This window comes from Phaseolus vulgaris, chromosome 1, assembly GCF_051622355.1.
Source record: "Phaseolus vulgaris cultivar YP4 chromosome 1, ASM5162235v1, whole genome shotgun sequence".
In the NCBI taxonomy this organism is placed as follows: Eukaryota; Viridiplantae; Streptophyta; class Magnoliopsida; order Fabales; family Fabaceae; genus Phaseolus; species Phaseolus vulgaris.
Genome location: NC_143498.1, coordinates 40,954,675 through 40,979,772, shown reverse-complemented (window position 1 = coordinate 40,979,772; position 25,098 = coordinate 40,954,675). Strand labels below are relative to the sequence as shown.

General features: G+C 35.1%; 2 protein-coding genes and 1 pseudogene across 3 annotated transcripts; all 3 read left to right on the top strand.

Moving 5' to 3' along the window:
• The first annotated feature begins 1,211 nt into the window (after positions 1 to 1,211).
• On the top strand, positions 1,212 to 2,684 carry LOC137815997 (disease resistance protein RGA2 pseudogene; annotated as a pseudogene).
• Positions 2,685 to 5,961: 3,277 nt separating this feature from the next.
• LOC137815996 (uncharacterized) lies at positions 5,962 to 7,328 on the top strand. The gene is made up of 3 exons (XM_068619102.1): positions 5,962 to 6,098; positions 6,281 to 6,530; positions 6,990 to 7,328. Exons 1-3 carry the CDS (start codon positions 5,962 to 5,964, stop codon positions 7,326 to 7,328), a joined length of 726 nt encoding a protein of 241 aa, XP_068475203.1.
• Positions 7,329 to 14,451: 7,123 nt separating this feature from the next.
• On the top strand, positions 14,452 to 17,336 carry LOC137814061 (putative disease resistance protein RGA1). Of its 2 annotated transcripts, XM_090302494.1 has the most exons (2): positions 14,452 to 16,883; positions 16,966 to 17,161. In XM_090302494.1, exons 1-2 carry the CDS (start codon positions 14,549 to 14,551, stop codon positions 17,025 to 17,027), a joined length of 2,397 nt encoding a protein of 798 aa, XP_090158620.1. In that variant the 5' UTR covers positions 14,452 to 14,548; the 3' UTR covers positions 17,028 to 17,161. The 2 variants fall into 2 exon arrangements, with proteins under 2 accessions (XP_090158620.1, XP_068472698.1); XM_068616597.2 differs by having other exon boundaries at positions 14,452 to 17,336.
• The last annotated feature ends 7,762 nt before the right edge of the window (positions 17,337 to 25,098 follow it).

Here is a 25,098-nt window from a genome sequence, read left to right as displayed (position 1 = left end):
GACACAATAAACAACCTAACCCTAGAAAACTAGGATAAATAGAGGGCTAGAGGCTCAACCTTAGGGTGCCAGATTGAGAGGAAAACACCATAGAGTGAATTGTAACCCAATTGGGAGAATGGAAGGTGATAGAAGTATGCGTGGCTAATTCTACCCTTTGGGATTGGGAGTAATCTGCTCAAACTCTTATGTATTGAGGTGATATTTTATATATTAATATTCAGTTCTTGATTGATTATTGGTATTGTTGTTTTACTTTTAATTTTCCGTGACAAATTGAGAATCTTAAATCTGACCGGGAGGTATTTTTAGGGTTCGGACCTAAACAACAATACTTAACATATTTGAGTGCTAGGAATAGACTCGAAATGTTAATTGCTATTAAGCGTCTGAGCTTCCTTCTAAGTTGTTCTTATAATTATGCGAGGGATCGATAATTAGGAGACATTCTTAAGGATTTTATATGCGAGGAATCGATATAAATGATTTTTATACGGGCATCAATTTCAATCAAAGAACTTAATATTGACATGCTAATCAAAATACTTGAGAGTGAGAGAGATGAAACTAATCCTTATTTTTCCAATTGAAACAACTAATTCTTTGTTTGTTTTCTTATTGATCAGTGCCACCGCAATTAATTCAAAACTCTTTTAATTGTTGTTCTGTTTTTATATTTAGCGATTATTGTACTTGATAATTCACTGTTCCTTGTGGGATCGATATCCGTCCTTAGGGACAATTATTACTTCTGACAAAGCGGTGCACTTGCCGTAAAAAGTCATCAGAGAACAACCCACTTGTCCTCAATTTTGTGGAATCTCATTTTTGTGAGAGTTGAATTGTCAATCTCACTAACAGCTTTGATAGGGTCGTTTCTCTCATTTGTAACATCAACACCAAAGTAATCAATCAATTTGGAAACAAGTATAGCATAGGGAAAGCGATAATCAGCCAACCTTTTGGATTTCAGCATGTGTTCATTGATAATGAAAACCCAGTTTACCTTAATCTGGTTCATGATGCAATATAGAAGGATTAAATCTTCTTCATGCAAAACAACATGATTTGTACCTCTTGGAATGAGTTGCCAAGCTATAATGTAGGCAACAAGGCGTGGAGTGACAATCGTTGTATACCTCTGAACAATACATATAACGACGGTTCACAGAGCAACCGTCGTTATTTCAGGATCAAATAGACATATTGCGATGGTTCACAGGACAACCGTTGTTAACGATAGTTTTATAAAAACTGTCTTTGTTTGAGGTCACCTTTTTAAAATTTTGTACTAGTGATTTTTAGTCTAAATTGTTCTTAAAATGATCTTTTAAAAGAATTATTAGTTAAATTTCTTTCTTTCTCTATCTTTGCTTCTTGTGTCTTCTATGAATTTGATTATGTAATATTTCTTTTTATAAATATAAAATGAATATTAGTTGATATATAAAATGAATAAGCACTTAAGCCACATAATATAAACTTGTAGACAATTCATTTTATAAGCCGCAGAATTCTAATGATGATGATACAAGTCTTTCTGTTATCCCTGTTGTGGGGATTAGAGGCTTGGGAAAGACTACGCTTGCAAAGTTTGTGTTCAACGACAGCAGGATCCAGGAGTATTTTCCATTGAAGATGTGGGTGTGTTTCTTATGACTTTGACATTAAACAACTCATTATCAAAATCATCAATTCTATCAATGATCAAGATGCTCCTCCTAACCAACAGAATTTGAACATGTTGGATTTGGAACAACTGCAAAATCAACTCACCACCAAACTTTCCGGTCAAAAAATTCTTACTCGTCTTAGACGATGTATGGAACGAAAACCGTGTTAAATGGGTTGAGCTGCGGAATTTAATCCAAGTAAGTGTATCAGGAAGTAAAATTTTAGTGACCACACGTAGTCATTCAATTGCTTCCATGATGGGCACAGTTCCCTCTCATACTTTAGAAGGTCTTTCTGAGGAGGATTCATTGTCTCTGTTTGTCAAGTGGGCATTTAAAGAAGAAGAGGAAAAACATCCTCACTTAGTAAATATTGGGAGGGAAATTGTGAAAAGATGCAAGGGGGTTCCTTTTGCAGTGAGAACATTAGGTAGTCTACTATTCTCGAAATTTGAGGCCAATGAATGGGAATATGTGAGTGAGAATGAAATTTGGAATTTGCCTCAGAAAAAGGATGACATTTTACCTGCCCTTAAATTAAGTTATGATCTCATGCCGTCCTATTTGAGGCAATGTCTTGCAATGTTTTCCCTTTACCCAAAGGATTACACATTCGATAATTATGAAATTAGTGCGCTTTGGGGGGCTCTTGGACTCATTGCACCACCAAAAGAGAACAGGACACTTGAAGATGTGGCCAATCAATATTTGCATGAACTTCTATCCAGATCTTTTCTTCAAGATTTTAAAAACTTTGGCGCTGTTCATAATTTTAGAATACATGATTTGGTGCATGATCTCGCTCTATTTGTTGCAAAGGATGAGTGTGTACATGTAAGTTCCAGTATTCAAAATATTCTAGATAATGTTCGGCATGTGTCTTTTGCTGAAAGCAATCTGTTTACCAATTTATACAACAAAAAATTGGTTGCTGTTAGAACCATACTGTTTCCAAATGGTGCAGCAGAAGTCAACGGTGAAACATTACTAAAATTAAAATATTATTCTTAACTTAAATTAAAATTTAAAATTTTGTATTAAAGTAAATAAACACAAATTAACTGTATAAATCGTACCAATATTCATATAATGATAAACGTATATAAGGAGGTCAAATGTAACATTTTCATGTACATTTATATAAAACTATAACTGAGAAAAATACTTAAATATATGAGGCTCTCTAGTTCTTTGTATAAGGGTTGGACACCTCTTACGTGTCTCTTTTAAATTTAATTAATTTATTGTTGAAAAAAAAATAGGCTCTATTCAAGTGTTTTCTATTACTTCTATTAGAATGACTCACTCAATATTTATATATTCAAAATTTTAACAAATATAATTGTGTGAATGTGTCTCATTATATAATTTCTACATATCTACACTCGTGAGTCTTGTTAATGTCAGCGGAAAAAGTTAAATTTAGATAATAATAAAAATACTATACTTTATAAATTACAATTGAATAATTATGTAAATAACTTATATCAATATTTGTACCTTTTATATGTAAAATCCTCGCAACCTCAAATGAACTTACATGGCTATGTACAAATGTAAAATAAATTTATTAGTATTAAATTATAGGTATAATTATATTTTTTTAAGGGTCAATAATCAATTTAATATAGTGATTTAAAAAAATAAAATTTAGTCCAATACTACAAAAAAATCATGAAATAGAAACAAATTTTTAGAGACAAAAAATAATTAGTTGTTATAGTGATTAAATTAGAGACCGTTTTAGAGATTAAAAATAATTTGATTTCTAAATTAGTTTCTATTATTGTTAAATAGTTTTTAAATTGGTATCTAATTAACAACTAAGGTTTAAACTAAGGTTTTTGCTACGAAATATTTGATCGATTTTGATAGATTTACATGAATGATGTTAGCTGGTTATGATGTGATACAAAGAATGACAATGTTATGCACACATGGAATCCACATGTGTCCTCCACCTGTCCAGTCTCTCTTGTTCCTCAACGACATTTATTTGCTCATGCCTTTTAGTTCCTGGAAGTTCCACGTTCGTCACACTTATTTGTTCCATCGCCATCGTTGTCGAGATCCTCCCTGCCTTTTCCGTTGATTGCCGGATTGCAATAGAGTACGGTGGTAGGATGCCCAAACTGCTCCTTTGGATTTCGAAGTTGGCTGCGATGCAGACGCTCAAGGGGAGTGATATTTTCTGGAAAAGTTCTACACCAGAATATTCCCCACGCTTTCTCTTATGCCCTACACAAGTCCTCTAATCAACTCAATGACCACCTGGGAGGCCACGCGGGTGGTGGCACCGAGTACACAGAACTTTTATGACAACTTAATGTATTTAGCAGTGTTCTCGACGTCGTTACTGCGTAGCCTCCTTCAACATCTGCATCGCACCCAACTTCGAAATCCAAAGGAACAATTTGGGCATCCTACCACCATACTCCGTTGTGATCGGGTAGTTAACGGAAAATACGATAAAATGGATACAAGGAGTTGTCCAGGATGCAGAAGGCAGAAACAAACACGATGTTGAGGAAAAAGAGAGACTAGATAGGTGGACGACACACATGAAGTCCATATGTGCATAAGAGTGTCATTTTGTGTGTCACATCATCACCACTGAACACCGTCCATGTCAATTTAACATAAGTGCCGGAATTGCATACTTTTTAAAAAACCTTATGACCAAATTATGTTTTTTTAAAAATCACTATAGTAAATTAAGTATTGGTCCTTAATGTAGAGACAAAAAAAAAAAACTATACCTAAATTATATAAAATAGGAAATATAGTAGAATTAGAAACTTGTGCATACAAGAAAATCATTAAATAGTAACCAAATTTAGAAACAAAAAATAATTAGTCACTATATCGACTAAATTAGATACTATTTTATAAACTAAAATCTTATTGGTATCTAAAGTGGTTTCTATTATTAATAAAATATTATAAAATAGTTTCTAAATTGATATCTAAATTAGCTACCAAAGTTTTAGCTACTAATATTTTAGATTCTAAATTAGTCTCTAAATGACTAATAGAGACTAATTTAGAACATAAGTAGTTAGTAGTTAAAACCTTTGTAGCTAATGGTTAGATACTAATTTAGAAACTACTTTATAAATTTTTATTTAATAATACAAACTACTTTATGTATCAATAATTTTTTACTTTATAAAATGATCTCTAATTTAGTCAATATAATTACTAATTATTTTGGTCTCTAAAATTAATTTTTATTTAATGATTTTTTTAATGATATAATATATGTTTAGTGATCAAAGTGTTTAGTTTTTGTGCAATGACCACAAAAATATCAAGTTAAAAAAAATAATGACTATCAAATTATCGACGGCTAAAAATCCTTTGATAATCTAGACATAGCTAAAAATCACAAACTTGTGCATCTAATATGTTTGTAATGGTAAAATATCATTATTTTTAAAATATTTTTTATTTATTATAATAATTTTTATTTTTTTTAATATAATTATTAATGGTATCAAAAATTAGTTTAGGAGTCAACAATCTAGTATTGCAAGGAATCAAAGTCATGTCCGTGGAAGATGTCAGATCTAAAGGTGTAGAATAGTGATGTTTTTGGGGATATAAATAAGGAGGGGAAGATATTCAGAGGAGAATTCAAGAACTGGATGTGAGGGATGACGAGAGCGACCTCAAGGAGGAAGATAGGGAGGAAAGGAGACTACTTCTGGCAGAACAAAGAAGGAATAGTCACAGGTAGGAAATTCTATTTCAACAGAAGGCGCGCCAGAGATAGCTAAAGCAGAGGGATTTGAATACTAGGTACCTTCACTCAGTAATAAAGTGGAGGAGGTCTAGTAATGGAATTAGTGGGCTGAGAGAAAACGACCAGTGGTTTGACGATCAAGTGGCGATAAAGGAGAAGGTTAAAGAGTTCTTTAAAGAGTGGTTCAGCAGAGGGGCTTGACAACAGGTTAGGATTGACAATGCAGAATTCACCTACATCTCAAATGAGGATAATCAGAGGTTGATAGTAAGAATTACAGAGGAGGAAATAAAGAGTGCAGTGTGGAGCTGTGAGTGTTCGAAGAGTTCGGGCCCCGATGGGTTCAATTTCGATTTTATAAAGTTCTGCTGGGAAGAAATCAAGTCAGATATCATAAAAGCGGTGTGAGGAGACTGGAGATGACCAAGGGGGACGAACATATCTTTTATATATCTAGTCCCTAAAGTGGATAACCTCTAGTTTCTAAATGAATTTAGATTGATTTCCTTGGTGGGTTGCTTGTACAAAATAGTTGCTAAAATCATGTTCTTGAGGCTGAAGAAGGTATTACACAAAGTCATAGATGTCAGGCAATCTGCTTTTCTGGAGAGGAGGGGTTTAATAGATAGTGTATTGGTGGCTAACGAAATGTTGGAAGAAATGAAGAGGAAAAAGATAAGGTGCATCTTTTTCAAGGTTGACTATGAGAAGGCTTATGACTCAGTTAATTAGGACTTTATTTATTATATGCTTCAAAGGCTTGCTTTTGTGAGCGTTGGATTGGTTGGATAAGACTGTGCCTTCAATCTTCGTCGATCTCCGTGTTAGTTAATGGAAGTCTTACTCAAAAGTTCAAACCTAGGAGGGGATTGAGACAAGAAGATCCATTAACGTCGTTTCTCTTTCTGATTGTAGCAGAGGGCGTAGCTGGAGTGATTAGGAAAGCTGTGGAGAAAGAGTTGCTGGAAAGTGTGTCCATTGGTGATGAGCTTGTCAAGGTGAATATGCTTCAGTATGCGAACAACACTCTTTTCTTTTGTGAAGCAAATCCTCAAAGTGTGTTTTCAATCAAGGCAATGCTTAACTGTTTCAAACTGGTATCCGGTTTAAAGGTAAGCTATCTGAAGAGCAATATAGGTGGGGTGGGCTGTAGTCAGCAGATGTTACAGTGTTGCGTAACTATCTTGAATTGTGAAGTAATGAGAACTCCCTTTAAATACCTGGGGTTGCTCATTGGGGGATGCCATAAAAGAAGAACCTTCTGGGAATGGGTGGTGGAGAGAGTGAGAAGCAGGTTAGGAAGATGGAAAGGTAAGTTCATTTCAATGACAGACTGCTTATGTTTGATCAAATTGGTACTTTCCTCTCTACCTTTGTTTTATCTGTCGATATACAAAATGTCGTCCGTGGTGGTAAAGGAGGTGGAGAGATTGCAGAGGGACTTCCTATGGGGTTGGGGCATGGAAGGCAGGAAAATAGCTTGGGCCTCGTGGAAAAGGTGTATGAATCAAAGGGAGAGGGTGAGCTGGAATGATAGAGATTTCAGAAAGTTCAATCTGGCGCTCTTTTAGGGAAGTGGATTTGGCAGCTGGGCACGGAGGAAAATGACCAAGGAGGTTGTGGTTTTGAAGTATGGTGGGTGGAGAAATCTTAGGGCTCAAGAGGCTACGAGGTCTGACTCCTTGTGGTGGAAGGATTTGAAGGAGGTCTGGAGGTTCCAGGGATGGAAAGGAAATTTTGAGGACAACATTGTATGGGATATCGAGAACAAAAGAGAGATTAGTTTGTGGGAAGATAGATGGTTGGGAAATGTAACTCTGAGAGAAAAATCTCGAAGGCTATTCTCAATCTCTTCTTGCAGAGAAGCTAAGTTGAGGCAGGCAGGAGGTTGGAATAATAATCTAGACTGAGTTTGGAGTTTAGGATGGAGAAGGAGCCTGTTTGATTGGGAAAAGCATTTAGAGCAAGAGTTGGCTAGGATGTTGGATACAAAGAGCATAAATGAAGAAAAGGAGGATAAGTGGGTTTGGAAAGTAAGTGTTGATACATTATTTATAGTTTAATCGGCTTACAGAGTTTTACGTGGTGAAGGCCAGGATGAAGAAGTTGTTATGTACAAGGAGTTTTGGAGGATTAAGGCTCAACCATCAGTGCAGTTAATAGCTTGGAGGGTGTTAGAGGATAAAATAACATCTAAACAAAATCTAGTGAAAAGGAGGATAAGTATGGAAAGTAGTGTTTGTAATATGTGTGAGGAGGTCAAGGAAACCACGTCTCATCTCTTATGTACATGCAGAGTTTCCTGTCTTGTATGGCCTAAGTGTTACAAGTGGGTGGGACTGATATCGTTAGCACATCAGGAGCCAAAAATGCATTGTTCCTCAATTTAGGCTAATTGAGGAAAGTGTAGATGTTAATCGAATTTGGTTGTGTGTGGATAACAGTTATAGGAGAAATGTTGAAGCATAGAAATAAGAAGATCTTCAGGAATGGGCGGATAGATCACTTGGAAATTTTCTCGATGACGTAGTTCAAGGTTTGGTCATGGATGACATCGAAGGTACGCTTAACATATTTTTCTTACTCTGATTGGTGTTTTGAACCTTTGGTTTGTATGTGGTCCATAAAAAAATATAAAGGTTAGTAGTGAGGTAGGGAATCACAATTTTGTTTATAGGTAAAGGATGTTACCGGTTTGTTTTGTCTGCACCTCTTGTATAAAGGTTGAAGTATCCTTAAAATACCTTTATTTTTTTACTGATAAAAAAACAGTCATGTATGTGAATAAACATAAAACCTACACTAGATAATTTTGTTTCTTTAATTATTATTCTTCTTCTTATTATTATTATTAAGATTATGAGTATTATTATTGTTATTATCATTATCATTATTAATATTATTATTACTGATTAATAATAGGAATTATTATAATAACCATATTATTATCATTAATAATAAATAATAATATTAATAATAATATAATAATAATTGTATTATTATTATTAACAAGAAGAATATTAATAATAATAATTATTATTATAAAAACACATATTATTATTAGTAATATTTTTCTTCTACTTATTATTTTAAATTAATAATTATTTTTCTTCTACTTATTATTATTAAATTCTAACTATATAAAGCTATTAAATTCTACCATTTAAAGGGAATGAATATTTCATGATCAGCTGATTAAGTCCAATACGTACAGTTTTCAAAATAATACGGAACAATAAAACACATGTCCAAAAATATCTATGAATAATTTCATATAACTTGTTAATTAGGAAAATATTTTAAATCGTAAGATAAAAAAATGTTATAATGTTCTAAACAATTAATTGTATATTACAATATGAGCACAATCAGATATCATATTAAAATCTTAGTTTTTTTTATTCAAAAGCAGGTTTTCTTTATTAGTAAAAAATTAAATAAATTAGAAAAAGATATTTTAGAATGTTTCAATCGGTACACAAAAATCAAGAACTCCTTACTAATTATGAGCATAGAGTTCTTAAGATAAAATCCATTCTTACACTTCCACCAACTCATAAGGAACTACACAATTGGCCATAACAGAGATATTAGGCACACAAAACACGGCAGAACAGTTCTGCTTCACAAATAAATAATAGCCTACTAGGTGTCTTTAATGTGCGTTTACCAGCATTCACAAATTAGGCACACACAGACGCTACACACCGGTTCTGTTTCACATATGCATCAAATGCTCTATAATTAAACACCATTGCCTATGCTCCTCCATTATACCGCAATTAAGCAGCTGATATACATCACTTATGCCACATTTGTGCATGAAAATTATGCAGAATTGTGGCTGCACCAAATTCTGAATTGAAGATAAATGCTGCTTGGTTCTCAGAAATTGGACCGCGAGGGCTTACAACCAAGAATTGACTCTCCAATTACTCCAATCCTTCTAGCTCCAATTCCATGAAATTCTTCTCTACTCCACCTTGAAAGACTTGAGTCTTCATCCTTAAGTGTGTGGATTTCATCTTTAATCCCCAAACTTCCAAAAACAGCAACATCCTACTATTTCTTCCAACAGCACCCAACAAAGGCTTTGTTCCAATGGCTCTAAAAAAGCTTGGCAGCATACGCACTGAGCTAAATTATTTCAGTGATTCACAAGAACGGAGTTCTTGAGTTTCCACTACATTGCGCACGTGCACGTCAACCACATACGCACCGAGTGGTTCTGCATCAGCTACTACATTATGGTCTACCCTGCGCCTCCAACCTCTTCTTCTATGATGACTCCCTTCTTCATAGCTTAGCCTTCAAATTGCCTTCACCAACCTAATTCAGCACAAACGCCCCATAGAGCACCACCTACAGGTTCTCTACCAATTCTGGATGATATTGTCAATTTAAAAGTGCCACAGCAGAACAACACCAGAGGTGAAGCAGAATATAAACCTGATTTTCCTGCATTTCAGCAAAAACCAAACAAACCATGATTCCTCTTCTTTTAGCCAAACACCATTGTAATGTTAAGTGTTTAATCTGCCACCATTCCAATTCTCACTCTCCTTCCTTCACACTACCTTCAACTTCATAGGAGAGTAACAGCCTTCACTTTACCCCTCCCTCTTTATTTATAGCTTTTAATAGACAGGAGGGGATTCAGATACCCGTCTGAGAAAGAATGAACAAAGGAATTCATCCTATGTTTCAGTCAAAGCCAAGTTTTCAGTTGTGCCAAATGCTAGATTTCTTCCGAATCGGCTACTCCCTGATTAAAGACTACACAATTTCTTTGTTCCCAAATACACCTCATCACAGCTCATCACAGCTGTCCAACGACCTTTCCATATCAAGTTTTGTTTGTTATTAATGAGTTAGGTGAAAACTCTCAAAGTGCGTTTCAGATCCTTATGTTGGACGAAAAATCCTTATGTTGGACGAAAATAATACCAATCCACCTATAACATAGATACCACACACGTTGAGAGATAGCACATTCTAAAAAGAGATGTTGAGATGTTTCATCTGCATTTTGGCAAAGAGCACATGTAGATGAGCAAAACCATGCATGCAGTGGTGATCACATTAGGCAATGCTTTAACCTTCCAAAGTTGCTTGAAATACTCATTATTATCACCATTGACATGATTTGATAAGCACCCATAAGTTGATTTCACAGTGAATTGTCTTGATGCATCGCCTCCCCACACTTGTAAGTCATTCACCTCCTTATTCAAAATAACCTGATTTAGAGCCCCCAACAACTTTTCTCTTTTTGCATTTTCCCACTCAAACATGTCTCGTCTCCACCTCAACCTCCATTGCCATATTGATTCTGCCCACTCCCCTATCTCTCCCACCTTTTTTCTTTGGTTCGAAGAAATTGAATACAACCTCAGAAACATTGTTTTGAAGTTGTTACTGCTTACCCACGCGTCTTCCCAGAATCTGACTTTGTCTCCAACTCCCACTTTCCATTCTATTATTGCTTGAAACCATCCTACTCCTTCTCCCTCCCCGCATACTTTAGATAAGTCTCTCCACCACCAGGATTGGCTTTTCACATTTGATTGACAGTGATCTAAGTCCATGCCATATTTAGATATCAGTACCTCCTTCCATCTCCTTTTTTCTTCAGACAAAAGACGTCATTTCCACTTGGCCAGAAGAGCAACGTTGAACTTTCGTATATCTTTAATTCCCAGTCCACCCTCCTCCTTAGGATAACACAGTTTCTCCCACCTTACCCATGAGATAGATATAGTAGTCTGATGACTTTTTACGGCAAGTGCACCGCGTTGTCAGAAGTAAGATTCTAGATCAAGAATTAGAAACAAAAAAACAATACAAATAATCAATCAAAACCAGTTGTCTTTACATCGGACACAGGAGTCCGTGATTGACAAGCAACTCAGAAAAAAAACCAGTTGCCTCTACATCGGACCCGGGAATCCGCGATCGACAAGCAACTCGGAACAAAAACTAGTTGCCTCTACATCGGACCCAGGAGTCTGCGATCGATAAGCAACTGGGAATAAAATTCAATTGCCTCTACATCTACATTGGACTCGTGAGTCCACGATCGGCAAGCAACTGGGAATAAAAACCAGTTTCATGTACAATCTACATTGGACCCAATGAGTCTGCACTTAACCGCAATTCAGAACAAAGTCTAGTTGCACTTACATCGGACCTGAGAGTCTGCGATCAGTTGTAGCTTCGAAGCAACTCAGAATCAGCTCAGAACCAAGCTGCCCGATCGAACCCACACCCTCCCCAAAGGATAGGCCATTTATTGCTTAAAAGTATAATGTTTTTCAAAGGTAGATTCAACAAGCATTCGAGCTTAACCGCAAATGACTTCAACAAATGCTCGCACACATCAAAGCTCAGGTTTGATTTTAACTTGACCTTTCTCACATAAAAACGTATACTACTCTTCAAGAAAAATGTATTGAACGGTCGGACTTAGCCGCAAATGTTTTTTACAAGCCTTTTCACCTCACTCGCTCGGCTCAAGGCTGGGAGGCTATGTTCCGTCCCAGATTTGATCGGACACATACTGATCAAAGTCCAAGTCAGATGTATTCCATATCGGCCTAAATAGTGAGAGAACCAAACATGTCGACCTTCTCCCTTCTGGAAGCTCGAGGTCTAGGCTGAGCATGCCGACCTCCTCCATTCTAGTAGCTCGAGGTCCAGGTCGAGCATGCCGCCTTATTGGATTCATTCTGCAGACCAACAATCCAGCAAAAGGGCTTAAAAGGGTCTAAATATTTAGTATTCGAATTTTTAGAATCTATTTTCTATATTCTGTGCTCCAGATACTAGATTAAATATCTGACATAATAAAACCATCTCTATTGGCTCCTCCATTTTGGCAGCTCGAGGTCTAAGCCGAGCATGACAACCTTCTCCATTCTGGTAGCTTGAGGTCTAAGCCAAGCATGACGACCTTCTCCATTCTCTATACCATCTCGAGACTGCTAGGAATTGGATCGAGTAGACCGACTCATTAGGTATCACGATAAGGCCAATTGAACAGACCCAAAACGCAGTAAAGTGGGCCTATGCCCAATTCGGTGATCTTGTTAAAATAATGTCAGGAATAAGCAATCTCGTCACAACATAATTAATGTGTTTTTAATGCACAATATCCCGACCTCTTTGAATGCTTTGATTTATCTGCACAATGTCCCTGATTATATTGCATAAATGTTCTAATTTACTTACGCAATACCCCTTATTATATTACATAAATGCTCCAATTATATTACAGAATACTCTGATTTATATATATACACGATATTCAGATTTGATGAAAAGATACTATAATATGACACATTAAAACCTGAAGAAACCAGTGACAAAGATCCAAGCCCATGAAGGCTTATAAATAGATAACCATTCACAGGGAGTATCTTAACTCGAAATTTAGCATTACATTCACTATATACATAGAATTTTATGCTCTTACTGACTTGAGTGTCGGAGTATTTTCTGCAGGAGGAACTCCTCTCGTTTCGTGAAGGTTGAATCACTAGAGCTTGAAGGGAGACCACTAGGAGCTCACCCAGATTCCGACCGACTTTGAGCCGACGAGAACAAAAAGTATGGTAAAAGACAAACCAAATCCAAAAAGGTACAAGAAAAAAAATCTCATCCCAATGGATCTAACCCCTTCTTCAAGAAGAATGGAACTTGCTTTATCGGTGGGAGGTCAGGTTATCATGCATATCAGTACAAACATAGGGTCAACAACGAAAATATTCCTAAAAAAATAGTCGTAAGGAAAGATAGAATTGTTGTAGTTATTTCACAAGTGAACCTTGTAACCAATATGCGGTAGATTTCAGGACTACTGTCACATATTCCAACGTTTAGAATATTTGTTGCAAAGGATAAGTCTCTCCATGTTCCAACATCCAAAATATTCCAGATAATATTGGGCATCTTTTGCTTAAAGCAGGTTAGCAAAATTTGGAAAACATTTTAAAAAGGAGATAGTGCACACAAAGAAAGAGATAATGTACAAGGAAAAAGTGGCGCGAGTAAATGCCGAGTGAGTCAGTGATGAACGAACAAGAATGAAGCGAGCAAGTGAATTCGAATAGAAAATCGTGTGAGGAGAGAATGAAACATCAAGTTCATTCTATTTCGAGTATATATGAAATTATACTATTTTGCTTAATTGAAATTCCTAACAAAAAAACTCTTAAATTTCAGTTAATTCCTTTAGTTTCTTTTATACAAGCCCATAAGATGGAATTTACATTAATAAGACTAATATAAACTAATTATTACGCAACTAATTCTATAAGAGAATAACAAAATACTTAAAATGAAGTAATAATCTAATAGCTTAAGAATCAGCACTTAAGACACATTGTAGACAAACGAATATATATATATATATATATATATATATATATATATATATATATAACGGCTGTGCAAAAGACAATCAAAGAAGCTTGTTAGATAACATTAAGACTAGATGCAAGACGTATTCAACAACCCTTCTAAATTAACCCCTCCAAATATATTACAAATATGTTTTGACACAATTTTAATTTAAAATATATTATAAAATTGTTTGAATGATGTCAAATTGGATAGATATTCATATGCCCTCCAGTTATATTTTAACTCCTGCAAAACAATATATGTTCTTATGCGTAATAAAAATTATTTAACTCTTCTCATTTGTTTCTTATCGAGTCTAAATGTTTTGTTAACAAATAGTTTTTTTTTCGTTTTTTCCCTCTTTCGAATTTCTGAGTGTGGAAGATGACATGTGTGACGTGGAAGAAAAAAATTTAATACTTCGTAGTCTTCTTCGTCTTTCAGTATTTTATGTAAAAAAGATGGTAGCAGGTGGCATTAATGTTTTATTCAGCAGTTCGGGAATCCAATGGGCATCTTCTGACGTGGAAGAAAATATTTAATACTTCATAGTCTTCTTCGTCTTTCAACATTATATATAAAAAAGATGGCGGCAAAGCAAGTGGCATTACTTATTAAATAGTTCTGCAATCCATTGGGCAAACACTCTCTCATCAACAAAGTTTACTTTCTTTTGCCTTTCCATCTCATCCTCTCCTCTCCTCTGCTGTTTGAATTTCAGATAACTATGGCCGAATCATTTCTCTTCACCATCGCAGAGTCACTCATAACAAAGATTGCTTCTCATGCTTTTCAAGAAGCTTCTCGATTGGTGGGTTTATATGACAATCTTCCAGACCTTACAAAGACTCTCTCTTTAGTCAAGGCTGTGTTGTTAGATGCTCAGCAAAAGCAGGAGCACAACCATCAGCTGCGCGAATGGCTCACTCAGCTCAAAATTGTCTTCTCCGATGCCGAAGATCTTTTGGATGAATTTGAGTGCCAAACACTGCGAAACAAAGTGGTCAAAGCTCACGGTACCACCAAAGACAAGGTAAGTCACTTCTTCTCAAGCTCTAATCCACTTCTCTTTCGTTACAAAATGGCTCAACAAATTAAAGATATCAGCAACAGACTAGACAAGGTTGCAGCTGATAGGCACAAATTTAGTCTTCAAATAACTGATGTTGACACACGTGTTGTGCATCGGAGAGATATGACACATTCCCGTGTGAGTGATTCAGATGTTATAGGAAGGAAACAGGATAAAGAAAAGATCATAGATCTTTTGATACTGCAAAATTCTAATGATGGTGATACAAGTCTTTCTGTTATCCCTCTTGTGGGGATGGGAGGCTTGGGAAAGACTACGCTTGCAAAGTTTGTGTTCAATGACAGCAGGATCCAGGAGTGTTTTCCGTTGAAGATGTGGGTGTGTGTTTCTGATGACTTTGACATTAAACAACTCATTATCAAAATCATCAATTCAGCCAATGATCAATATGCTCCTCCTCACCAACAAAACTTGAACATGTTGGATCTGGAGCAACTGCAAAATCAGCTGAAAAACAAAATTTCCGGTAAAAAATTCTTACTCGTCTTAGACGATGTATGGAACGAAGATCGTGTTAAATGGGTTGAGCTGAGGAATTTAATCCAAGTAAGTGCAGCAGGAAGTAAAATCCTTGTGACCACACGTAGTCATTCAATTGCTTCCATGATGGGTTCAGTTCCCTCTCACATTTTAGAAGGTCTTTCTGAGGAGGATTCATTGTCTCTCTTTGTCAAATGGGCATTTAAAGAAGGAGAAGAGGAAAAGCATGATCACCTAGTAAATATTGGGAGAGAAATTGTGAAAAAAAGCAGAGGGGTCCCATTGGCAGTGAGAACATTAGGCAGTTTATTATTCTCGAAGTTTGAGGCCAGTGAATGGGAATATGTGAGTGAGAATGAAATTTGGAATTTGCCTCACGAAAAGGATGACATTTTACCTGCCCTTAAATTAAGTTATGATTTTATGCCGTCCTATTTGAGACAATGTTTTGCAATGTTTTCCCTTTTCCCAAAGGATTACGAAATTAATAGTTATGAAATAAGTTCGCTTTGGGGGGCACTTGGACTCATTGCAGTACCAAAAAAGAACAGAACACTTGAAGATGTGGCCAATAAATATTTGCATGAACTTTTGTCAAGATCTTTTCTTCAAGATTTTACAAACTTTGGCACGGTTTATAGTTTTACAATACATGATTTGGTGCATGATCTCGCTCTATTTGTTGCAAAGGATGACTGTCTATATGTAAGTTCCAATATTCAAAATATTCCAGATAATGTTCGGCATCTGTCTTTTGCTGAAAGCAGTTTGTTTAACAATTTATACCACAAAAAATCGGTAGCTATGAGAACCATACTGTTTCGATACGGTTCAAAAGAAATCAACAGTGAAGCTTTAATAAATACTTGTGTGTCAAAGTTCAAATATTTGCGAGTTTTGAATTTATGGGCTTCGACAATGGAGACTTTGCCCCGTACCATTGCTAAGTTGAAACATTTGAGATATTTGGACATTAGCCAAAATCTCAACATTAAGAGACTCCCGGAGTCTATTTGCAAGCTGCAAAGTCTGCAAGTGTTGAAGCTTGAGGAATGCAAAGAGCTGGAAGCAATGCCCAAAGGATTAAGAAAGTTGATCAGTCTCCGTCATTTAGAGTTCAGTACTAAGCAATCTATTTTGCCTGACAATGACATTGCTAGTCTGGGCAATCTTGCAAATCTGTCTATTACATTAAGCCCTAATTTGGAGTCTATCTTTGGAGGTGTGAAATTCCCTATTCTTAAAGTATTGAGTATTTATCATTGTCAGAGTCTAATGTCTTTTCGGCTGGATGGTAAATTTTTTCCTGAATTAGAAACATTGAGTGTTGAATCCTGCGATAATTTGGACTTGGAACTGTGGAAGGGCAACCACTTTGAAGAACAAAGCCACAAGCTAAAGTTAAAATCTGTTCGATTTTCAAATTTATCACAGTTGGTGGCCTTGCCTAAATGGCTTAAAGAAGTTGCCAACTCCTTACAGTGCTTGGTAGTTGAAAATTGTGATAATATTGAAACACTTCCAGATTGGTTAACAACTCTGATTGACCTGAAAACACTTTTTATAAAGTCTTGTCCAAATTTGGTATCTCTCCCCGATAACATCCATTACCTTACTACAATTGAAACTTTGATAATTCAAGGTTGTCCTGACTTATGTGAAAAATATCAACCCCATGTTGGGGAGTTTTGGCCCAAAATTTCACACATAAAAAACATTGTCATTGATGAACCATAAGCCTGAGAAGAATCAAAGGAAGAGCAAGACGAAGAGGAATGCATTAAGGAGACAGCTAAGCCTTGAAGTGTGTTTATTGTTTATTGTTTTTGTTTATTTTTTTCTGGAAGTATTTTTCTTAATGAAGACTTTGCATTTGATAGTTATTTTAATGTGTTTAAACTTTCTTTTCACATGAAATTGCATTGGATCATTTGTTTGATCATACATCTTTTATTACACACTCTTTTGTCTGTGAAAATACATTTGAGTTTTTATCTACCAAAAGACTTTTTAACTTAGAAGCTCCATCACAGTTGTGTGTAATACTGAAATATTTGTTTTGTTTTTTAATTGTAGATTTAGTCGGATTTATCCACTGAAACAAAATTCTGTACTGAGGAGAATTAAATTTGTGGGAGTTTTTCTATTTATAGTGTGGTACTTCACACTTAAGTTTATTATAAACCATAGATTGTTCTTAAAAATAGTGAATTCTAATGAAACAAACCTTACTTCCCCAGTTTGGTGTTAGCAATCACTTTTCTAACTCCAATTTGAAGAATTTATTTATTTTAATTAATTTGGGGTATTATGTTTGCAATCATTTTTTTTCTAATTACAATAAGAAGAACAGAAATCTTTTTATTCCACATACATAATCATATATAATTGTTATCAAAATATAATTTAAAAAATTGCAACAATACTACATTATTAAACAAAAATAAAGTTGTAACACCATCTTTTAAAATTTTACTATATTATAATGGTCTGGATTGTTTTTTATATTCAATTATTTAGTAGAAACATTACTTTCATTATTATTATTATATTTATTTAATTTTTTTAATTCAAATTTCAATCAACATAACATTTTTCTTAAAAAATAAAAATAAAACTTTAAATTCACACTTTAAAAAAAAAAAAATTTAAAATATCAAACCATAATCTATCAATATATTTCCATTTCAAATAATTAATCGATCATGTAGTTCAGGTTTTAATACGATCAACTGTTGTTTTCAGTGTATAAGAAATATTTCCTTCAAATTGACTATCTCCATTTTGATTTATTATAGATAATTTATTTTATAACAATTCTTTTTCGTTTAGTATGTTGATTCAAAAAAATGTTTAAATAGTTGTCATAATAAATATCAGTTACTATGTTGCTTCCGAATAAAATTATATTATAGTACATGATACTTATTGTCAAGATACCCATCCGACCGAATAATCAATAATAATAATAATATTATTATTATTATTATGATTATTAATATATCAATCATTTCATTGGTATAATAGACTTTCATCTAGTTTGTTTTTAGAATTCTTTATGAATAGGTATAATCTATTTATTTATCATTTTTGTTAATATATGAATTTTGGTTTAGTCTCTCCATATTTTTATATATACTTTTTTTAATAATACTTTTTCATGTGATGACAGATGAAGATGATTGTTGTTATTTAGTATGTGTTTGGATTAGGGAATGGATGTGAGAGGATTTGAGGGAGTGAATGTGTGAGGATATGAGAACAAAGTGTGAAGAAAGTGAGGTTGTTTGGATTGGGATATGTTAGACTAGATGTGTGAGGAAAGTTTATGGAAGTTTGTGAGTGATAAGATTGTTGTGAGAAAGTTTTTTTTTTTTAATTGTTAAATGTTACTTTACAAATTTATCCTTGACTATTAAAATTTTTTAATAATGGAATGAGTTATTTTTGTTTAAAAATAAACAATTTTAACATATTTCGTAGATTTAAAATTAAAATTAAAATATATATATATATATATATATATATATATTAAATATAAATAGATATAATTTAAAAATTATAATTAGAAAAAAAAATGTATTCAACAAATTAAATAAAAAGAAAACTTCAAATAATTTCTTAAAATATTAAACATGAATTATAAAAATTAAAAAATATATCAGATCTTATATTGTTTTTTAATATAAAACCCTTGCAGATGAATGAGGGTAAATTAGAAAATAACATATGTTGATGTGACTTTCCCTCTACATCTCTTTATTTTGAGGGGAGAGTCGCACGATTAAGAAGGCGCCTTGTAGGTGCTGCCCCATGACTGCAGGACCTCTGTTGCAGCCCCAAGATACCCTACCTAAGTCTACTAGAGACTTGGCTTATTGTTGCGAAACAGGCGCATACTCCCCACCAGAGCAATACCAACCTCCCAACAAAAATGGTATAGGAGTCATACTGCAGGTTATAACACAGCACAACTTCATCATCTTGCACCAGACACAACCTGTCCAAAGGCCCGCTCCTTTTATAGATCAATTCACCCGACTACGAGCTGCTGCAGCAACAGAAAATCTTATTGACTGCTTCTCACAAATCTGGGTCAGAGTTGGGGCGAAACCTAAGCCATCTTTGGTTTACTAACATCAGACAGTCAAAGATGATCCATGGCATCAAGAGCTCCTATGCACCATGCAACAACATGTAATAGTTGTATAAACTACAATGTATTGGTGTCCAATTCACACAATCAAAGTCTGTTTCGTCTACATAAACCATCTTCTTTGTTCTTCATCCACCCTGCTCCATCGGGTCCATCACAGGAATGAGCCATCACAGTCCAAGTATCACAGATTACTAAACTTGTCACTAGAGAAGTCTTGCCACTCTATCTACCAAAGAGACTACACCATTCCATGGGCTTCCTACATGAAAATAGGATTACTAAGCCTTCTAACTCGATGTAGCGAAACTTCTGCTGCATCACCGTCACACCAACATCTTTCCTTCACCCTCCAGAGCATTAGATCACTCCACGCCCACCTGCAGCACCTCCTACCTCCCTCGCCATAACATGGCACCTTCCTATCCCAGTCACTTGAAACTTTTAATGCAAGTCATTGGGTTCAGGATCCAATCCACTAGGAAGTAATTGAAAGAGATTTTATGCTTCATCCATAGCCAAGATTTAATTTGAGCCTTTTGGAACATCTCTTCTGCATCTACTACACCTTGCTTAAACACCACCGCAATCCTTTGATCCCAAATACACCTAACAACTATTGTCCAAACCCCTTTCCAGACCATATTTTGTTTATTACTAACCTGGAATAGATGGAAGCTCTCAAAGCTCTCGAATCTTGCACGCCTCCACCTTAAGCACCATCGCCAAACCGAATCATCCCAAACGCCAACCTTTTCTACCTTTTGCCCCTGATTCAAAGACAGTCTGGAGTGTTGAAGATGGATGAAGCCTCTTTTCTACCTAGTGTTAGTGAGTGTTTGATGTAGAAAAATAGCTAGTTTGTTGTAAAGTTTGTAATAGGTTTAGATGATCTTGTATGTAGGCTTGCAATTGTGTAAGGTTGCCTTTTGCTACATGATCTATCCTAGATGCCTAACCAAGCCTAGATCAAGCACATGATGTGGTTAAATGGTTTTTGAAAAGCTTTTTAAAGTGCTCTTAAAAGTTTTAAATCAGTACACAAATAAATCTGTTTTATGGAGAAAGAATCGGTTTATTTCTTCTCTGTTAAAAGGCTTTTCTAAAATTCTGTTAAGGCACCACAGGTAAAGCTTAGTTAGTTATTTCAGTTAAAGTTGAGCTGGCCTATTTGCTATCGTTTAATCCGTTTCACTGTGAAAGAACAGGTTTGTTCTTTGGTTAGCTGAAAAGTTTTTCACAAGTTAGTTAGGGCACCAAAGGTACAACTCAGACAGTTATTTCTGTTAGCTGAGTTGGCGGTTTTCACAAAATAAATCTGTTAAGTTCAAAAATGAATCTGTTGTTTTCATAACTGCTTTTCAACTGTTTTTTTGAAAAGAAGTTAGAAACTGTTTTCTATATAAAGAAAAGTCTCTCTCACATGAAAAGGTGCTGAGCAATTACGTTTTTGACAGAGATCAAACATTTTCAATGTGAGAAGAAGGATTGAAAGATTTTTCAAAAGGTTTTCCAAAGAGATTTTCAAGTGTGCTTGTTCTAGGAAACCTTTGATCTTGGTGAAGGTGCTGGTGCAGTTCTGCAGCAAATTGAACTACTGGTTTTGAGTTCTTGCATCTTCTTTTCAGGTGTAATCTTTCCTTTATTCTGGTTTGTAAAGGTGTAAGTGTTAGTCACTCCTTGATAGGGTTTCTTGGAGTGCAAGGTGTGGTGAAATAGGGCTTTTCAGCATTGATTGTGTTGTTCTTGTAGTGTTCAAGAACTGCTGTGTTTGTAAGTAATTGGTACTGTTTTTAGTGGATTCCACCTTGGGGTAAGGTGAGACTGGACGTAGCTCTGTATGAGTGAACCAATATAAAAACTTGTTTGCCTTTTCTTCTCATCCCTGCACTCATTTCTGGTTTTGCTTAATTCTGTCAAGAACTAAATCTGTTCTTTTGAAATTGAATCTGTTAATTCTGGGTTTAAGTAAAAACTGTTCTTCCTGATTTGTTAAAGTTCTCTAATCACAAACAAGACAGTTGTATATGATGGTCTAAGTGATCTGTGAACAAATAGTCTAATCATTAAAATCTGAGAAAGAATCATTCTCCTTAAAACCTTGTGTTGAGTAAATTTGTTTGATTTCTAAGCATAGCTGTATCCTTCATCCTCATAATATTCAGCTAATCTGATTCTGGTATAATTCTCTATTGATCACAATTTTATATTGAACAAATTCAAATTGTGCTAGACTGCTCTGAAGAATCAATCTGTTTCATGTAAAAACAATCTGTTCTTTTTGCCTCTGGTATACTGAAAATTGTGTGTTCTTGCGAAAATTTTATAAGCTCAATTCACCCCTCCCCTCTTAAACTTAGACACTAATAGACCCAACAATTGGTATCAAGAGCTAGGGCTTGTATTTTGCTCTAGTGTATGCATGATGTCTGAGTTTAAAATGCCTTTTGCTAAAGGTGCGTCTATTAATAGACCTCCTATGTTTGGTGGTGTTAACTATGCTTTCTGGAAAATCAGGATGAAGATCTTTATGTAGTCTATTGATATGGGAATCTGGGATCAGTGGTCAGTGGACCTTTTATACCTATGCAGGTTGTCAAAGAGGAAACAATAAAGAAGCCTTGGTCTGAATGGAGTGAAACCGAGAAGAAGAAGGCCCAATATGACTCGTTAGCTAAGAATATCATCACCTCTGCACTGAATATGGATGAGTTCTTTAGAGTTTCTCAATGTAACTCAGCCACAGAGATGTGGGATGTACTAGAGGTAACTCATGAAGGGACTGATGATGTGAAACGGGCAAGGAAGCACTCACTAATTCAGGAGTACGAGCTGTTCAGAATGCAATCTGAAGAAAGTATTGCAAATGTGCAGAAACGATTTACACACATTGTAAATCACCTCACTGGCCTTGGTAAAGTCTTTGACAAGGAAGAGCTTAACATAAAGGTACTAAAATGCCTTGATAGGAGCTGGCAGCCTAAGGTAACAGCAATCTCAGAATCCAGAGATTTATCCAAGATGTCCACTGCTGCACTTTTTGGAAAGCTGATAGAGCATGAAATAGAGCTGAAAAGATTGAAAGAACAAGAAACAGTGGAGAAGAAGGCCAAAGGAATTGCTCTGAAAACTACCATGGAACATGATACAAGTGAGGAAGAAGGTGATCCTGAACATGATGAGACCGTGAGTCTGCTCACCAGAAAATTCAGCAGGTTTCTTAGAAAGAAAAACCGTGACATAACTCAACAAAGAAAGAGGTACTCCAAACAACCTAATGATTCAAATTCTTCAAATTACATGTGCTTTGGATGTGGTAAACCAGGTCATATAAAAGCTGATTGTCCAAACAATCAAAATAAAGAAAAATCAGCAAGCAAGAAAAGTGACAAAGGCAAAGGAAGAAGAGCATACATCTCATGGGAAGAAAATGATGTATCCTCATCCAGTAATTCCTCAACTGAAAGTGAAGAAGCAAATTTGTGCTTCATGGTGAATGATGAAGGATCCAACTCTGACTCAGTAAGTGATTTTTCCACTGATTCTGAAAACTATGATCAACTGTTAATAGCTTTTAAGGAAACACATGATGAAGCAAACAGGTTGGCTATAATGTGCAACAGATTGAATAGAATAAATAGGGTACTTGAACCTAAGGTCAAAGCTCTTGAAGAAGAACTGCACAAAGCTAAAACTGAATTGGTTAGCCTTGAATTAACATGTCTGCATGCATCAATTAAAACCTGTGATAATTGTAAAAAGCTGGAAAAACAGGTTGAATATTTGTTAAAAACGCTTTCAAACTTCACTAAAGGAAGAGAAAATCTTGAAACCTTATTAGGTTCACAAAATGCTGTTTTCAATAAAAATGGTCTAGGATATAATCCTGGAATGAAAAGTAATGTGAAAAAGCTGCCCAGTTTCTTTGTTCCTTCCAAAACAGGTTTTTCCTCTTTTAGTGATTCAAAAACAATGCATACTGCAACATGCTTTTATTGTATGAAATCTGGTCATGTATCTAGAACATGTAAAGCTAGGAGGTACCTTGTTCCTAAAGGATTGGCCAAATGGCTTCCTAAGGAAAGGTCTTAATCATGCTGGACCCTACACTAAAGGGGTACCATATGTGCTAAATTTGTTTTGTTGCAGAAAAACAGCAAGAAAAACCAGTGGTATCTAGACAGTGGCTGCTCAAAGCACATGACTGGTGATGTGACTCAGTTCATAAATCTGAAACTCAAAGCTGAAGGGCATGTCACATATGGAGATAACAATAGAGGAAAAATTCTTGGAAGAGAAGATGTTGGTACTAAAGACTCAACCACTATTGAGAATGTCCTATATGTTGAAGGGATAAAACATAGTCTTCTAAGCATTAACCAACAGTGTGACAAGGGATACAAGGTCAATTTCGAAGCCAACACTTGTACAATTTCAAATGAAAATTCTGGTAAGGTGCTGTTCACTGGAAAAAGGGTAAACAACATCTATCTCCTAGACATTATAAAGAGTTGTTCTGAAAATGAGTGTCTGTTATCTAAAAATGAGAGTCATGGCTGTGGTATAGGAGGCTAGCTCACATTCACACAAATCACTTGAATAAGCTAAAATCTAAGGAACTTGTTTCTGGTTTACCAAACATAAAATTTCAAAATAACAGATTGTGTGATGCTTGTGTAAAGGGAAAATAGATTAGAACTACCTTTAAATCAAAAGATATGGTTTCTACAAATAAAGCTTTGGATGTTTTGCATATGGACTTGTTTGGACCATCTAGGACTGTTAGCTTAGCTGGAAATTACTATGCTTTGGTGATTGTTGATGACTTTTCAAGATATACATGGACTTTGTTTCTTGCTTCTAAAAATGATGCATATAAAGCCTTTAAGAAACTAGCTAAGGTCCTGCATAATGAAAATGAAAATAGGATAAATTAGATTCGTAGTGATCATGGGGGAGAATTTCAAAATGCAAAGTTTGATAAATATTGTGAAAAACATGGGATCATACATAGTTATTCTGCTCTTAGGACACCTCAACAAAATGGTGTTGTTGAAAGAAAGAATAGATCACTAGAAGAGTTAGCTAGGACTATGCTAAATGAATCTGGTTTACCTAAATATTTTTGGGCTGATGCTGTATACACTGCTTCTTATGTGCTTAACAGAACATTGATTAGACCAATTCTTAAGAAAACTCCCTATGAATTGTATAAAGGTAGGAAGCCTAGCATTAGTCATCTTAGGGTGTTTGGCTGCAAATGCTTTGTTTTAAATAATGGTAAAGATAATCTGGGGAAATTTGATCCTAAATCAGATGAAGGAATACATATTGGATATGTTATAAATGGTCATGATTATAGAGTGTATAACAAAAGATTGCTTGCAGTTGAAGAATCTATACATGTTGTATTTGATGAAACAGATTTTTCTGTGCCCAAATCTGTTCTGGATGAACCTGGTATGGATGATTTAAGAACCATTATGCAACAGAATCAATCTAGTGAGCTTGATGCTACTAATCCAAATTTTGTCAAAGAATCTATTGT